The sequence below is a fragment of the Marmota monax genome, unplaced genomic scaffold, assembly GCF_021218885.2.
Source record: "Marmota monax isolate L192 unplaced genomic scaffold, Marmota_monax_Labrador192_F-V1.1 WCK01_AAM20220418_F8-fsc00397, whole genome shotgun sequence".
Lineage (NCBI taxonomy): Eukaryota > Metazoa > Chordata > Mammalia > Rodentia > Sciuridae > Marmota > Marmota monax.
In genome coordinates this window covers 22,127-39,375 of record NW_026692162.1, presented here as the reverse complement: position 1 = coordinate 39,375, position 17,249 = coordinate 22,127, and the positions used below count along the sequence as shown (strand labels likewise).

General features: G+C 44.7%; 1 protein-coding gene across 7 annotated transcripts; it reads left to right on the top strand.

The window, feature by feature from the left end:
• Positions 1-878: 878 nt before the first annotated feature.
• On the top strand, positions 879-16,615 carry LOC124076395 (uncharacterized). 7 transcript variants are annotated; one of them, XR_009224698.1, is made up of 7 exons: positions 879-2,406; positions 9,955-10,199; positions 10,529-11,746; positions 11,976-12,070; positions 12,311-15,705; positions 15,936-16,030; positions 16,269-16,614. XR_009224698.1 is itself a non-coding variant. In XM_046420305.2 (7 exons), the coding sequence occupies exons 1-6, from the start codon at positions 2,397-2,399 to the stop codon at positions 16,005-16,007; spliced, it is 663 nt and encodes a 220-aa protein (XP_046276261.1). In that variant the 5' UTR covers positions 1,256-2,396; the 3' UTR covers positions 16,008-16,030; positions 16,269-16,597. The 7 variants fall into 7 exon arrangements, 3 of the variants coding, with proteins under 3 accessions (XP_046276261.1, XP_046276251.1, XP_046276246.1); XM_046420305.2 differs by having other exon boundaries at positions 1,256-2,406; positions 11,625-11,746; positions 15,587-15,705; positions 16,269-16,597; XR_009224703.1 differs by lacking the exon at positions 9,955-10,199 and having other exon boundaries at positions 11,625-12,070; positions 12,314-15,705; positions 16,269-16,615.
• The last annotated feature ends 634 nt before the right edge of the window (positions 16,616-17,249 follow it).

Here is a 17,249-nt window from a genome sequence, read left to right as displayed (position 1 = left end):
TGACTCAAAGGCAGTAACCATAACACTATGAAGACGGAACCACTTTTAGTTTCCCTCAGAAGTCATTCATTCACTCCCCAGTCTTGCAAGTTCATGTGTCACATTTTGTCCTTGGGGGCTGGCCATAGAGCAATAAATGAGAACAAATAAGGTTAGGCTCCTTTTAGGCATTTAATATTGTATGGCTTCTTCCTTCCTATGGATTGCTCAAAACAACCCATTCTTGCTCTCAACTCCCTTTCCTTGTCTTGCTCTTCCATGTCTAATCTGGAAGAATTCACCCCACTTGAGGGAAAGGCTTGCTTGTAAAATGACCTCAGATTTTCAACAAGATAACAGAATCAGAGTATCTTGATACAAGCTACCTGAGAGTGAGACTGAGAATGATTCAGTTTGGAAGATAAAACAACAGAGCAATTGATTAGTGATGTCTGTCAAGGGTTTGATACGGGACAGTGGAAGGTAATTACCTAACTGTTCCAATGTCAACTCATTTATGTTTTTGAGTATTGATAAATTCTATTTGATAACATTTTGTTAAGAATTCTATGTCTATGTTAGAGACATTGTTCTATTGATTTCCTTTTTTCTAATGTCCTTTTCAGATTTTCTAACAGCATTATGTTGACCTAATGAGTTGCAAGCAATTCTCTTCTTTATTTTCTGAGTTTGTATAATATTGGCATTATTTAGTCCTTAAGTATTTGATGAAATATGCCTGTAGTTGTGAAGAAGAGGAGATAAGAGGTTTTAAATGATGAATTCAATTTTTTAAATGTTTTTAGTTGTGGATGGACACAATGCCTTTGTTTTATTCATTTATTTTATGTGGTGCTGAGGATCAAACTCAGTGCCTCACATGTGCTAGGCAAGTGCCGTACCACTGAGCCACAACCCTACCAAATTCAATTTCTTAAACAGACGCAAGGATATTTAGATTTTCTATTTCTTCTTCTGTTCATTTTGAGTTGTAAATTTTGAGGAATTTGTGCATTTCATCTCAGTTGGTAAATTTAACCCATTCCTTAAAAGGTGAAGAAACTAAAACTTAGATATGACAGGCCACATAGCAAATAAGGACCAAACCCAAGAACTCATATCTTCAGAGACACAGCCCATTGCTCTCAATCTGCCACATCCAGACTTATCCCACCTCCGAAAGCCACAGGGAACTTGTCTAAGGATCTCTCCAGAAATGACATACATGCATTCTATACAACCACATGCTGCAGCATTTAATATGACCTGCTGACACATATAGTTGTTCAAGGCAAAATCACTAAACCACAGACTTCAATTTTAGCAGTCTTACCTGCCAAACTCGTCTGTAAACTGAAAATATTAATAGTTCCTACCTCATGGTTTTTAATGTATGGGCAATATTTAGCATAGTGTATGGTCCACTCTCTGGTCCATACTCACAGGACAAAGTTCACATTTTCTTATTTCTTCCTTATTGGGGAAACACCTCACTCGACCCAAGGGAAGATGAGCAGATAATTCAGGTTTCTGTAACTTGCCACCAAGAATGCTGACTGATACACCTGCTGTGCATATGAGGCTGTGAGCATAGGAGCTGATACTACACCATCCATCCCTGTGCTCACACTGCTGGCTGACTGCAAAGAAGTTCAGAGCATTTCCTGGGTACTTGGTTATGCACCATCTTTCCTCCTTAACTATCCCAGAAAGAGGACTTCTCATTAGAATTAAGCTGGGACAGAGGGCAGGGGAATAATGACCACACAACTGATATTTGACTTCTCCAAATACTTCACCCCCATTCTAGAGACAGAGACCATAGCCAAGCTTAATCTTATGGGCCTATTTAAAAGTTTGGCAAAATAAAGATTGTAAAAGCCATCTGGGACTTTGCAAGTCTTTTTAAATGTGCCTCATTCAGACATAATGGGCTTATCACGAGTGGCACTTTCCTTGCAAAGGAAGAGGGAGTAGAAGACATAGAGAAGATGAGGCATGAGAAAGGAGACCTAAGTGCAGATCCAGAGCATGCATGGGGAAGACCCCAGTTCCCCCAGGCAGGGAAGGATGACTGAAGACACACCAGTCAGCACTGTGCACCCACCCGCCATCTGCACCTACGATATCCTCACAGGAGCAGCCTAAGTGGAAAGCACCTGAGAGCATCCAGGAAAATTAAAAATGCAAATATTCCTAGGAAACCTTACATAGAAATTAAAACATCAGGAAGTTCCAGGGTGTTTATGGAACATTGTGTCAAAACTGCTAGCAAATTGTTCTTTTATCAACAGGGAACATTTAGGTGGTGTTCATGTTACACATTATTAGCATTCGTGTCAGTCAATGGAGAAGGAATGGATTAAAGCTGTCCAGCTGCATTGGAGGGATTCCACACCCTGGAGGGACATCCAAAGATGCAGAAGAGTGAGTATGATAAGACCCATTTTTTAAATTTTTTCCCTGTCATCTGCTGAGCCCTTGGCATTATTGGCCTTGTTAGTCAGCTTTTCATTACTCTGACAAATACTGACATAAATCAATTTAACAAGAGTAAAGGTTGATTTTGGTTCATCATTTCAGAGGTTTCAGCCCATGGTCGGTTGATCTTTTGGATTTTGCAGTACATGGTGGCAGGAGTAAGTGGCAGAGGAAGCCTCTAACATTGCCAATCCAGGAAGCAAAAAAGAAAGAGGCTGGGGTCACAATATCCCCTTCAGTAGAATGCTCCTAGAAGCCCCAATTTTTTCAGTTAGTACTCCTTCATAGTGCTACCACCAGGTCATGATGGCACCTCAGTATGGTGACAAGACTGAAATGGTGACAACACTTGGACCTTTGGGAGCACTTACCCAAACCACAGCATTGTCACTGTCCATAATGGCACCCACAGACCACCATTAGAAGACAGCACCTGCCAGATCCTGCCATTTTAAAATAATGACAACTCCCAATTTGTTGTGCATGGTTTTATTTAGTTTTATATGTTATACAGTGAGAAAAACATTGCAACACATAGTGGAATATTCATGAGATGCTGATGTTGAGGAGGGAGTGAACCCAGCAAATGTGAGCCAAAGTCTGAGCTAAGACATGTATATCACATTTCTGCTTGTTAATTTCATTTATGTGGTTTTTTCACAGTAATACAAGTTTCTTTCCATTTTTTCAGTGCAGTTCTTGTGTGATAAGGATGCATTTGTGTTATTTGTTGTGACCCAGGGTGGGGCTTCCCAAGCACAGACAGACCAGCAGTGCCAACCAAAGCATGTCCTGGCACATTCTCCTGGTGTGCGTGGCTGTGGTCCTCCCAGAGCCTGGACTGGTCCCCAGGGGGATGTACAGCTGGGTGGGGGCCAGGAAGCAAAGAGGGACTCCGGCTGGTCTGAGTGGGCTGATGAATAGCTGACAGTAACCTGCACTTTGCTGTCCTACCCAACAGCTGACCTGGTGGGAAGGGCTCTGGCCCTGCCCCTCCATCCTCCAGCCCTGCTTTCTGCCCTAGTGGGCTGCCCTTGTCTTAACTCAGTGGTGGCTTCTTGAAAACTAGGGCATGTTTTCCATCGTTCCTGACCGCAGGGAAGTTTGAGGGATGCAGTGAGGATTGGGGACCTCCACAGCATCGTTGGGGGAAGATTTCCTCTAGCTCCCTCTCACCTTCTGGGGTTGCAAACCCTCAGCTTCTTGGACACAAGTCACTATGACTGGCAACAGTTAGAGAGAGATGAAGGTTCTATTCTTCATTTCCCCAGAAGGTGCCTCTGGGTCCAGTTCTGCCCATTTTGTGCCTTTCTAGAGAAGACTCTGTAATCAGTAGTCAGCCTTCTGTAGGCTCAGCTTCTGCATCCACAGACTCAACCACCCTCAGATGGAAATGTTTGAAAAAATATTCACTTCATTACTGAATACTTAAAGACTTTTTTCCTTGTCATTTTTCCCTAAAAAAGACCTTGACAACCATTTCAAAGCATTTACATCTTAAAGAATCTCAGTTTGATTTAAAGTATCTGGAAGGAAGACTGTGGAGGTTACATGCAAATTCTACACAATTTTTTAAGGGAGTAGAGCATATGGTGATTTTGGTATTCAAGGGGTTCTGTGACCTATCCCACTTGGATACTGAGAGGTATGACTGGAGATGACTATTTGCTAAAACTTAGTGTCCTCTTGCTGCTCACTATTGGGCATTAAAGAGTTGGTAGCCAGGACCCCACCTGCTGTTGGCAGGGATTGGATGGTGTCCAGGAGGGATCCACCTACATCAGAAGTGATGTGCAGCAGGGAGAAGCCAAGTTCAGCGTCCCTGTCCCCACTCCCTCTTACCCTCTGGCAGTCATCCTCCTAAGTCACCAGCTCCCACAACTGGTGTGTCATCTGGAAGAATGTATGTGAAGGAGCCCTAGCCTGCTGGAGGGTTCCAGAGAAGATCCAGGTGTGGATTTTGTTGTTGTTGTTCTAATTAGTTGTATATGCCAGTAGAATGCATTTTGACACACTGTATATGAATGCAGCACAACTTCTTATTCCTCTGGCTGTACATCATGCAGGGTCACACCAGTAGTTGACTATATCCTACATGTATGTAGAGTAATAATGTCTGTCTCATTCTACTGGAGGCGGCCTTTTAATGGAGGGAACTGGGATGATCCACTAGGTAGTGATGAGTGCAGAATGGTGTTAGGGAGCACAGTGAGATGGAAGGGTGGGGAGGAAAAAAGAGAAATCCAACCTGCCAGCATCTGAAGGCTCAGTCCAGAGGCAAAGACCTATGGATGTACAAGCATGCAACACATACCAACCTCACAGTCAGCGATGGGCTGCATATAAGATGGGGGTCCCCTGAGAGTATACTGCCTGGTGACATCATAGCCTTCTTCCCCTGTACAAGTACACTCTATAGTGATCTCAGAGGACGATATCACCTACTGATACATTTCTCATAAAGAGTCCCCATTGTTAGGCCATGCCTGACTATGAAATTAGAAATATAAGCACATACAGAGAAAGACATCCACATGATGTGAACGTTCCATCTAACCGAGGCTTACCTTTTCTTTTTTAATTAATTTTTAATTTGTTTTAATTAGTTATACATGACATTTATGCACTTTGATATATCATACATAGATGGGATATAATTTCTCATTTTTCTGAGTATATATTGCAGAATCATATTAATCATGTAGTCACATATATAATACAGTAATAATGTCTGTTTCATTCTACTGTCTTTCCTATTCCTATATCCCCTCCACTCTCCTTTCTTCATTTCCCTCTACCTAGTCTAAGGTAATGATGTTCTTCTCTAGTGCCCCCCACTTTATTGTCAATTAGCATCCACATGTTAGAAAAAACATTTGGCCTTTGTATTTTGAGGGATTGTCTTATTATTGCCATAATTTCAGTCTTCTTTAAAGCATGATGGGGACAATGTATCTTCCGTTTCTTGAAATGGGAGGCAAGGACACTATAAGGCCAACCTGAAAGTTGGTAAGGTTGGCAGGAAACATCAGGTAGAGTCCAGGAGTCTCTGATTTGGTGGAGGGGTGAGAAGTGACGTGGCACAGTGCCCTGCATCTGCCTCCGTCCCCACAGTGATGCAGAGAGCAGATGTCCGGCAACTATCTGTTGATTACAAATCTGCAACACATGGATAGAATGATGAGTGGCTGCTGGGGCCAACCAGGACAATGAGCGGGGACAGGATTGAGGAAAATATTCTGGAACTAGACAATGGTGATGGTTATACAACATTGAACATGCACCTAATTGCATTGAACTAAATATTTCAAATGAGTAAACTACTAAATTTTATTTAAAATTAATCATCAGCAAATAAAAAATAACCAAAACTAATAGGAAAACAAGTGAAATGGTAAGGGAGGTGAAGGGCTGCTCTGGGCATAGCAGGTCCAAGGTGCAGCTCAGGAGCTGGCACTGGCTGTTGAGCCTCTAGTACCTGAGATCTGGAGCTGGTGGTGAAGGAGTTTCTGGCAACGGCTCCTCTGGTTCTCAGGATGGTGATGGAGCTGGAGCTAGAGCTGCCACAAGTATTGGAGGTCACTCTTATGAGAGCAAATTAATAATATGTTTATAAAAGATACTTGTCACCCTTTTCTTTTTCAGTAGAGAATTGTCACCCCGAAACACTAAAACAACCCAGTAGGATCCAGAGCAGAAGCCAGAGGAGGAACACACAAACTGTCCAACTACCTCTGATGAGCACAGGAGAGCAGAGACTCAAATTAATCAATGTATGGGGAGAAAGTCAGAACTGATGCTGGAGCCATGTTGGGGGATCATAGTGTTCTAGAGGAGAGATTCCAGTGTGGCATGCAGCGTATTAGGAAGAGGGAGCTATGTGAGTAAATGCTCTTTTCCACAGAGTTTGCAATGGGGCAAAAGGCAGGAAGTTTCAGGGTACTCAGTGGAGGAACTGGTTTATGTTGAAAAGTAGAGATGAAAAAAAACCCAATGTCTCTATAGCTGAGAGAGATCAGAGAAGCCTAGGAAAAAGAAATGTTTCTCAAAGCCATGTTCCAATTCTTCTTTGGTTCCAAGAGAAAGACTTCAATGTGAATTGGATCCCTTTCAATATCCTATGTAGAAACCTGAAATTACAGATAGAATTGAACTCCATGTACAAGCAGTGCAAACCACCACAGTTTACCTCATGACCAGATGGCTGTTTAGGAACTAATGTGTGGGTCGACTACACGTCCTGCATCATAGGACAAAGGGATGATTCACGGCATAGTCATGATAGAGAATGATGCTACCTAATCTTAATACCTGATCATTGTATTAAGAATTGTGAAAAATTTAAAACTTACACAGTGGTTTTTTTTCTGTAGTTTTAAATTTACTGTTTTTGGACCACATTTTAGTGAAACCACAGAAATTGAAATTTTTGATAAGAGGGAACTACAATAACAAACTGAAGTACACCATAAGATGAATGTTGATTTTGCTTTATGGAAAACTAAGTTGGGCCTATGAAATAACAAAATTCAAACACATTTTGGCTTAAGGTGGAGCCATCCTGTGAGGTATGACAAGAAGACTTCCCAGGTCTAAGACCTATTTGGTGAACAGAATAAAGCACAGTGTGAACTGCTGGGATTGGTCTTACCAGGTGACTACTGACCTTCAATCCTCAACATCTCACTTTCAGCGTTTGTTTGTTTTTAGAGATGCAGGACAGTCAACTGTATTTTGACATACCATACATACTTGGGGTACAACCCATTATAATTTTGATCCCATTCTTGTGGTTGAACATGATGTGGAGTTACACTGGTCGTGTATTCGTATATTAGCATGGGAAAGTAATGTGTGCTTCATTCTACTGCCTTTCCTTTCCCCATCTCCCCTCTCTTCCCTTCATTTCCCTTTGCCTAATCCAGTGAACTTCTATACTTCCTGTGCCTACTGTACCTGATTATGGGTTAGCATCTACATAACAGAGAGAAGCCTTGACCTTTAGATTTTGGGGACTGGCTTACTTCACTTAGCATGATATTCTCCAGTTCTATCCATTTACCAGCAGATGCCATAATTTCATACTTCTTTATTGCTTATTAATATTCCATTGTGTATATATACCGCATATTTATTCATTTATCTGTTGAAGAGCACCTAGATTGGCTCCATAGTTTGGCTATTGTGAACTGATCTGCTATAAACATTGATGTGACTGTGTCACTGTAGTAGTCTGATTTTAAGTCCTTTGGGTATAAGCCAAGAAGTGGATAACTGGATCAAATGGTAGTTCCATTTCAACTTTTCTAAGGAATCTCCATACTGCTTTCCAGAGTGGTTGCACCAATTTGTAGTCCCTCCAGCAATGTATGAGTGTACTTGTTTTCCCACATCCTTGCAAACATTTGCTGTTACTTGTATGGTTTTAGTTTAGTTTGCATTTCTCTAATTGCTAGAGATGTTGAACATTTTCTCATATTTTTTATCTGATCATACTTCTTCTTTTGTGAAGTATCTGTTTAGTTCCTTTGATTATTTCCTTTTTTTTTTTTTGATACTGGGAATTGAACTCAGGGGCACTCAACCACTGAGCCACATCCCCATACCTATTTTATATTTTCTTTAAAGATAGGGTCTCACTGAGTTGCTTAGCACCTTGCGGTTACTGAGGCTGGGCTTTGAACTTGTGATCTTCCCATCCCAGCCTCTCTAGCTGCTGGATGCTTATTTCTTCATTGGGTTATTTTTGTTGTTGTTGTTGTTGAGTTTGTTGAGTTCTTTATGTATCCTGGAGAATAATGCTGTATTTGAGGTGCAGGTGCAAGTAAAGAGTTTTTCTGATTTTGTAGGCTCTCTCTTCATGTGCTTGATTGTTTGCTTTGCTGTGATGAAGGTTTTTAGTTTGATTCCATCCCATTTATTAATTCTTGATTTTACTCCTTGTGCTTTAGGAGTCTTGATAAGGAACTCAGTTCCTAAGCTGACATAGATTTCAGTCTCCTTTTTTCTTCTATTAGGTGTAGGGTCTCTGTTATAAAGCCTAAGTCCTTGGCCCACTTTGAGTTGAGTTTTGTGCAGGGAGAGAGGAGTTTAATTACATCTTGCATCATATGGATTTCTAGTTTTCCCAACACCATTTTTTGAAGAGGCTATCTTTTCTCCAATGTATGTTTTTGGCACCTTTGTCTAGTATGAGTAACTGTATTCTGTGGGTTTGTCTCAGAATGAGTGAATCTAACTGTATTTGGAAAAAGATCCTTGCACATGTAATTAAGGATCTCAAGATGAGATCATGATGATCATGCTGTATTATCTGAATGGGCTCTAAATCTAATGTCAAGTGTCCCTTCAAGAAGAGGAGAGGACACAGAATAAGGAGGAGGCTATGTGAAGATTGGAGGTGGAGTTTGGAGTGACACTGTCCTAAACCTGGGAAAACATAGGGCCATTAAAAATTGAAAAAGATCAGAAAGGATTGTTGTTTAGAGACTAGAGGGAACATGGCCCTGTGGCATGTTGAGATTTCTCACCTCCAGAACCATGAGAAAATAAATTTCTCTGTTTTAAGCCACAAAATTTCAGGTAATTTTGCTACAGAGTTACAAATACACATAGTTATAGATTTTTGAATATGTTCTGTACCTACCTGGTATGGAGTTCTTCACAGTGATCTTTTGAAGGGTTATTATTATTATTATTATTATTATTATTATTATTATTTTGATGGGACTTGAGTAGAAAGGGTGATGGAGGTGAAGGTATTCTTGCTCATTCATTTACTAAATGTGACTGTGCTTACTCTCATCCCAAAGAGAACAAGGTGGGTGGCTCTGGGAGATGAGGATATCCCCACTAATTGCATTTCAACCCCCTCAAGATGCAGACAGAGAAAGAAGGCCAGGAAGGAAAATGGCATTTTCAAAGTCAGCAGGCAGGAGACTAGGCCTGTCCTTAGCTCTATTCTACGTAAAATTTCACCTGTTTCCATATTTTATCTCTACTTTTGTGCATTACAGACATTTGACAACATCGTTTCTAAGTGTTATGTCAGATATGCCTGGTGACAGTGCTAGGAAGTAGACACTGTGCAGGGGGACACTGGGCAAGCCTTAGAGACATGATGACTTGTCCAAGGTCACATGAGAGGACAGGAGGAGGAGCAGGGTTGAAACCTAGATGTGTCTCCTCAGAGCTGGGACCCTGGCTACACCCATGCCTGCCAAGGGATGTGGGGCTAGTGTTGGGGTTGGCTGTGTACACATATGGCAATGGCATGGGGCTGGAGGAGAGCCAACAGAGGGACAAACATGGGCTTATCTGGAGGATGGGTTAGGCCAGGAACCCCAAGACATGGGCCCCCTTCCTTGGTCATAGAGTCAAACAGAACTTGGAACCCAGTAACCAGGCACCCACATTCTAGCAACAGCCTCCTCCCAGCTCATTTGGTGAAATACTTTGAAAGCCAAAACATGTTGTCCTGCTTCCCCTGTGGAGGCCGACCCTTTAGGAGGCCACGTCGCCAGAGCTCCCCCTATGGCTGCACGGCCCCTTCCCCAGACCCAATCCACTGGACACCCAAAAGAAGAAACTTTTGGAAACAACTGCGAAGTTGCTTCATGTGCTGCTGCCTGTGCCTCGCTGATGGTCCTCCTCCAATTGGCACACCTGAAAGTGGGAGGAGTAGCTTTAGGTCCACACCTGATAGCCCTGGTGAGGTACATCCAGGAGAGAACATCACTGTGAGTAGCCCTGCAGAGTCCCACCACCTTGCTCCTCAGTAGGGGAGAACAGGGACCTGAGGCAGGAAAAGGTGGTGGGAGATTGTGAGCCTCGTGTCCTATCATGGTCACCCCCAGGACAGGGAAAAAGGTGGGGAATGAAAGTGTCCACGGTACGGCCTGGGCACCCAGTGTCATTTCCTGTCCTACAGGGTAAAACCTGAGACACAGGGTCTGTATTAGGTCGGGGGAGCAGAAGGCCACAAGAGACACAAACACCCTGAATGGAGGCGAGCAGGGGCTGGGGCTCCCGGCCAGCTACCAGGCACTGTCTTCCATTCTTTCCACAGTTTATCCTCAATAAGCACTGGAGCTGCAGCTTCAGCTCCAACCCCACGTCCACTGAGGAATATCCAGAGCCAAGCACCAATGGGCAGGAGCTGGGCCTCAGGATAAGTGCGGGACAGGGGGGACTCTACTGGCAGGGCACAGAGCAGAATAAAAGTGAATAAGAGCACAGACACCACCAGGACCACCTTCCTGATAGGGATGGGAGGTGGAGGGGCAGAGTCCCCACCGTGAGGAATCTGAACAACAAATCCTCACCCATCCTCCTCACCCTCTCTGCCTGCCTCGTTCTTGGACTCATCCAAGGTCACAATTCCCATATTTGTGACAACAACAGAACAGCAACAGGGACATTATTTCATTTTAATTCTCTGATGATTTGTACTCTGCCACCCAACTGACTATAACTCCTACACCCAGGTGTCCAGGTGACAATGGCCTGACGGTCCTTCCACACTCTCTCCAAGTCTTACACAGCATCAGGATTACTAGGGCTGCGTTTAGCTGAAACATCACAAGGCTCCTGCCAATTGGTCCATTCCTCTGGTACTTGCTGTCTCAAGGAACACAGACTGGGAAAGTAGAAGCTGAGCCCCCAGGACCTCACCACCTTCCAGGGGGACCCAGGTTCCACAGCCATTCAGCCTTTCAGGGCTGTGGGACCTGGACCTCATTCTGTCCTGGAGCCATGTCAACAGCACCACAGAGAATGATGTCCTGGGTGTCCTTACACAGGGACCCTCCCGTCTGGGATGAGCCCGTTTTCCCATCTCCAGAAGGTGGTGTGCTGGTGGGACTCAGGGGATAAGCTCCGAATGCACAGAGCTGCCACCTCTGCTCAGCTAACACACTGGCGTGAAGCTGCTGTGTTTCTAACTATCCCCTCAGCAATTCCACTGTGAACTCTGCCAGCCATTGCCCTGCTGGAGCTCTCCTGTCCCTCTGTGGGACAAGCCCCTATGTGCTTTTGCTATTGCACTGGACTCCACCCCCAGACACTTCTGGTGGGTCAGTTTGGCACTGACTCTGTTTCTTCAATGTCCCAACCAAGAAGGTGGCTACAGAGGGGATGACACCAGCATTGGATATGTGTTCCAGGCGTACTCCCTGGGGGACCTGGAGGAGACCCTGGAGCCTGCCTTCTTCTATGACTGTTTCTCTTCGGCCTCAAACATCTCGAGTTCCTCCACCCAACAAGAGATGGGCCAAATGTTGGGAAGGTAAGCCCTGCCCAGGGTGACAGGGTCACATACAGCTGTGAGTCCTGATACTGGCCCTGTGACTCTCTGAGCTTCAACCCTCTCCTCTGAACTGTGGGGTGCCAAGATCACTGACCTCATGGTAGGAAAGGCCAGGCCTCTCATAGTGCTGCCCCCCCCATCCCTCTTGGGTGGTCTCCTCACTCCCTCACTTGCATTTGCCTCACTACCCACTTGGTAATGTCCACAGCCAGGTCACTGTCACAGGCCCCGAGGAGGAGGACCAAGGACACCAGGTCCCAGCCTTGACAGAAAACCCTGAGCCCATGGAGGAACAGGCCGAAGGTGAGGAGAACTGAGGTGGGGTATGAGTATGTCAGAATGGGACAGGGAGGGACAAGCAGAGCTTACTGCACAGGAACTGGGGCGGGGCAGGAACAATGAGAGGCAGAGCTGTCATTGTCTTCATACATTCTGGGAACCCTGCCTGGTGCTGGGTTTGTGCGTGGAATTGTATGAAAGGCAGTAGGGAATATTCTGTCCCTGGACCTAACATGGATAGTCTGTGGACCTTTACTCCTCTAGCAGCTCTGGTGCTTGTGGAAGCTCCCGTTCGAGGTCCAACATCTCCACCATCTGATAGAGAACTGGAGCTGGACGCACTTGCCTTGGACCATCAAGGCCAACGTATCCTGCTGGCCCTTCAGTCAGCACTGCATCTAGAGAGGAACCCAGAGCCTCTGGTCTTGTCCCAGGCCATTTGTTTATTCATTTTTATTGTATGTGTTTATTATTTTATTTAAAAGTAAAGATTTGTTTTCATTGTTAAAAGTCTCAGTCATTTGCCATCAAGTGCCTTCTCTATACTGTACATTAGTCAGCACAATGTAGTTCCAGAATGTCTTCTGGAATTCAGTATCCATGACCACTGCCTCCCCTCCCTCCTGCTAGTCCCCAGTGACCCCTTAGCTTTCTAGTCCTGTGATATGCTGAGTCTGCATTTTTCAAACCAGTGCAGTATGATTTCTTCTGGGCTGTGTAACGTTGGAAGGGACTAATTATGTTTTCTTAGAAGGGAAAATGCCACACTGATCTACGTTTTTTTATTTTTTATTCTTATTTCTTTGTTACTGGGCTGGAACCCAGGGGCACTTTACCACTGAGCTACATCCATGGTCTTGTTCCTTTTTCATTTTGAGACAGGCTCTTGCTCCATTGTTGGAGGCTGCCATAGCATGTGACCAGCGTTTGCTTCCCCTCCTGATTAGCTATGGCACTGATGGTCACCCCGGTGATGTGGCTACTTTTAAGTAGCTGAACACAATAGCCCCCATCTTGAGGGCAGAAAAACGCAAATGTGTCTTCTTGCATGGGCATGCCTTCCTAAATCCCCAGGGATTGAGTTACCTCACATGTCCTAGTTAACCCTGCCTTTCCCCAGGCCTGCCAAACAGAAGGGGATTTGGAGGAGTCACAAGCTCTGATGTCATGATAGCTGGCCATGGCGGACCGCCATTTTTACTAGCAGGCACCACCCACACAGTACTCTTTCAACTAGCCATGTTAACACCTGAAATGGGACCCCAGCGGATTCCTACCAGAATTCATGGGCCATTACCCCCAGGCACTATAGGATTAATTTTGGAATGAAATTTAAAGAGTCAATCCAAGTATTACTGGGAATTATTGATACTTGTTTTAGAGGTGAAATAACAGTTACTGTAAAATCAGAATATGCCATTCAGCTTTCTACTAAAAACGCGCTAGCCCAATTAATTCTTTTACCCTGCAGCTCTGTGGACAGTCCAGATAAAATCTCAATTTCCAAATCGCCAGGCGGAGCATACTGGGCCCAATTAGTTTGGCAGGAGCACCCCCTATTGGAACTTAAAAATTAATCATAAAAAATTTCAAGGAGTTATAGATACTGGGAACACTGCCCGGTGTTGGGTTTGTGCGTGGAATTTTATGAAAGGCAGTAGATAAATCAGTTTTGTCTCACTGATTTTGGCCCCAAACCTGGCCTTTCCATACTGCGCCAGCCAATTTAGAAGAAATAGGACAGATTTGTCAGCCTGCCCAGAGTGCCCAATATCTTCACTGGGAGGACTGAGATGGAAATACTGAAATTTTTAAGACATATGATTTAGATTCTTTACCAGTAAACTTATGGGGAAGAGATATCCTAAGCAGTTTAGGATTATTATTAGTAACTCCAAATTCTATCAAGTCATCTGAGAAATTTAATCAATGGTTTATTCCTAGGGATAGTGAAAGAAATTTACAGGATGAATCTCTACTTATGAACCAGTCTCCTCGACAGAGATTAATTAATGCACCCAACCAAAATTTTTGGTAGGGGCCCTTACTTTTTCCCGGTACAAAATGTAGCAGAAGGGCTGGGGATGTGGCTCAAGCGGTAGCGCGCTCACCTGGCATGCGTGCGGCCCGGGTTCAATCCTCAGCACCACATACAAAGATGTTGTGTCCACCAATCACTAAAAAATAAATATTAAAAAATTCTCTCTCTCTCTCTCAATCTCTCTCTCTCTCTTCTCTCTCTCTAAAAATAAAGGTAGCAAAAAAGATCACTTGGCTCACAGAAGAGCCAATTTGGGTTAGTCAGTGGCCTGTAACAGGGGAAAAACTTAAAATAGCTCATATTTGAGTCAAAGAATAGCTTAAAGCTGGTCATTCAGAGCCTACACTTAGCCCTTGGAACACATCCATTTTTGTAATTAAGAAAAATTCAGGTAATTGGAGGTTAATACAAGATTTAAGGGCAATAAATCCTGCAATTCAACCTACTGGAGCATTAAAATTTGGACTTCCATCCCCCAGGGCATGCCTTCCTACATCCCCAGGGATCGAGTTACCTCACCTGTCCTGACCCTCTTGACCTTCATTGGATGGAAATTTCTAAAGAATAAGAGCACAGACACCACCAGGACCACCTTCCTGGTAGGGATGGGAGATGGAGGGGCAGAGTCCCCACCATGAGGAATCTGAACAACAAATCCTCACCCATCCTCCTCACCCTCTCTGCCTGCCTCGTTCTTGGACTCATCCAAGGTCACTGTTCCCATAATTTTGACAACAACAGAACAGCAACATGGACATTATTTCATTTTAATTCTCTGATGATTTGTACTCTGCCACCCAACTGACTATAACTCCAACACCCAGGTGTCCAGGTGACAATGGCCTGACGGTCCTTCCACACTCTCTCCAAGTCTTACACATCATCAGGATTACTAGGGATGAGTTTAGCTGAAACACTACAAGGCTCATGCCAATTGGTCCATTTCTCTGGTACTTGCTATCTCAAGGAACACAGACTGGGAAAGTAGGAGCTGAGCCCCCAGGACCTCACCACCTTCCGGGGGGACCCAGGTTCCACAGTCATTCAGCCTTTCAGGGCTGTGGGACCTGGACCTCATTCCGTTCTGGAGCCATTTCAACAGCACCACAGAGAATGATGTTCTGGGTGTCCTCACACAGGGACCCTCCTGTCTGGGATGAGCCCGTTTTCCCATCTCCAGAAGGTGGTGTGCTGGTGGGACTCAGGGGATAAGCTCCTAAATGCACAGAGCTGCCACCTCTGCTCAGCTAACACACTGGCCTGAAGCTGCTGTGTTTCTAACTATCCCCTCAGCAATTCCACTGTGAACTCTGCCATTGCCCTGCTGGGGCTCTCCTGTCCCTCTGTGGGACAAGCCCCTATTTGCTTTTGCTATTGCACTGGACTCCACCCCCAGACACTTCTGGTGGGTCAGTTTGGCACTGACTCTGTTTCTTCAATGTCCCAACCAAGAAGGTGGCTACAGAGGGGATGATACCAGCATTGGATATGTGTTCCAGGCGTACTCCCTGGGGAACCTGGAGGAGACCCTGGAGCCCATGTTCTTTCAATCATCCTCTTTGGCCTCAAATATCTCGAGTTCCTCCACCCAACAAGAGATGGGCCAAATGTTGGGAAGGTAAGCCCTGCCCAGGGTGACAGGGTCACATACAGCTGTGAGTCCTGATACTGGCCCTGTGACTCTCTGAGCTTCAGCCCTCTCCTCTGAACTGTGGGGTGCCAAGATCACTGACCTCATGGTAGGAAAGGCCAGGCCTCTCATAGTGCTGCCCCCCCCCATCCCTCTTGGGTGGTCTCCTCACTCCCTCACTTGCATTTGCCTCACTACCCACTTGGTAATGTCCACAGCCAGGTCACTGTCACAGGCCCCGAGGAGGAGGACCAAGGACACCAGGTCCCAGCCTTGACAGAAAACCCTGAGCCCATGGAGGAACAGGCTGAAGGTGAGGAGGACTGAGGTGGGGTATGAGTATGTCACAATGGGACAGGGAGGGACAAGCAGAGCATACTGCACAGGAACTGGGGCGGGGCAGGAACAATGAGAGGCAGAGCTGTCATTGTCTGTGTGCATTCTGGGAACACTGCCTGGTGTTGGTTTTGTGTGGAATTGTATGAAAGGCAGTAGGGAATATTCTGTCCCTGGACCTAACGTGGATAGTCTGTGGACCTTTACTCCTCTAGCAGCTCTGGTGCTTGTGGAAGCTCCCGTTCGTGGTCCACCAACTCCACCATCTGATAGAGAACTGGAGCTGGACGAACCTGCAGTGGACCATCAAGGCAAACACATCCTGCTGGCCATTCAGTCAGCATGGCATCCTGAGAGGAACCCTGAGCCTCTGTTCTTCTCCCAGGCCATTGGTTTATTTGTTTTTATTGTTTGTGTTTATTATTTTAAATTAAAGATTTGTTTTCATTGTTAAAAGTCTCAGTCATTTGGCATCAAGTGCCTTCTCTAAACTGTGCACTAGTCACCACTATGCAGTTCCAGAACGTCTTCCGGAATTCGGTATCTATGATCACTGCCTCCCCACCCTCCTGCTAGTCCCCAGCGACCCCTTAGCTTCTAGTCCTGTGATATGCTGAGTCTGCATTTTTTAAACCAGTGCAGTCTGATTTCTTCTGGGCTGTGTAAAGTTGGAAGGGACTAATTATGTTTCCTTAGAAGGACAAACGCCATAGAGATCTATGTTTTTTATGTTTTTTATTTTTACTTTTTTATTACTGGGCTTCAGCCCAGGGGCACATTACCACTGAGTTACATCCATGGTCTTTTCCTTTTTCATTTTGTGTCAGCCTCTTGCTGGTTTACTGTGGCTTCCCTAAACTTAAACCCTTTGCCTCAAAGCAGTGTTATTTGGAAATAAAAAAATACTACTACTACTACTACTACTACTACTACTACTACTACTACTAATGTCCAATGCCTGGAGAAAAGATAAATCTGCTTTGTAACAGGGAACATATCCAGCAGGCAAAACCAAAAATGTCCAGCTCCCTGTCATTAGAGTTTGTGATTCTCCACACCAGTGCTGAACAAGAGAGTATGTGGAGACATCATTTATAGTAATATCAACAAGCCAAGTAGAATAATAAAGCACTTAGAAACATACATACTTGCAGTAGATCGTAAACATAAGATAAAAGATACGAAAGTCCAGCTCA

Coding starts and splice junctions, on each gene's coding strand:
- LOC124076395 (XM_046420290.2), top strand. Junction 11,747..11,975: donor ATGGGCCAAATGTTGGGAAG/GTAAGCCCTGCC, acceptor TAATGTCCACAG/CCAGGTCACTGTCACAGGCC. Junction 12,071..12,310: donor CATGGAGGAACAGGCCGAAG/GTGAGGAGAACT, acceptor TTACTCCTCTAG/CAGCTCTGGTGCTTGTGGAA.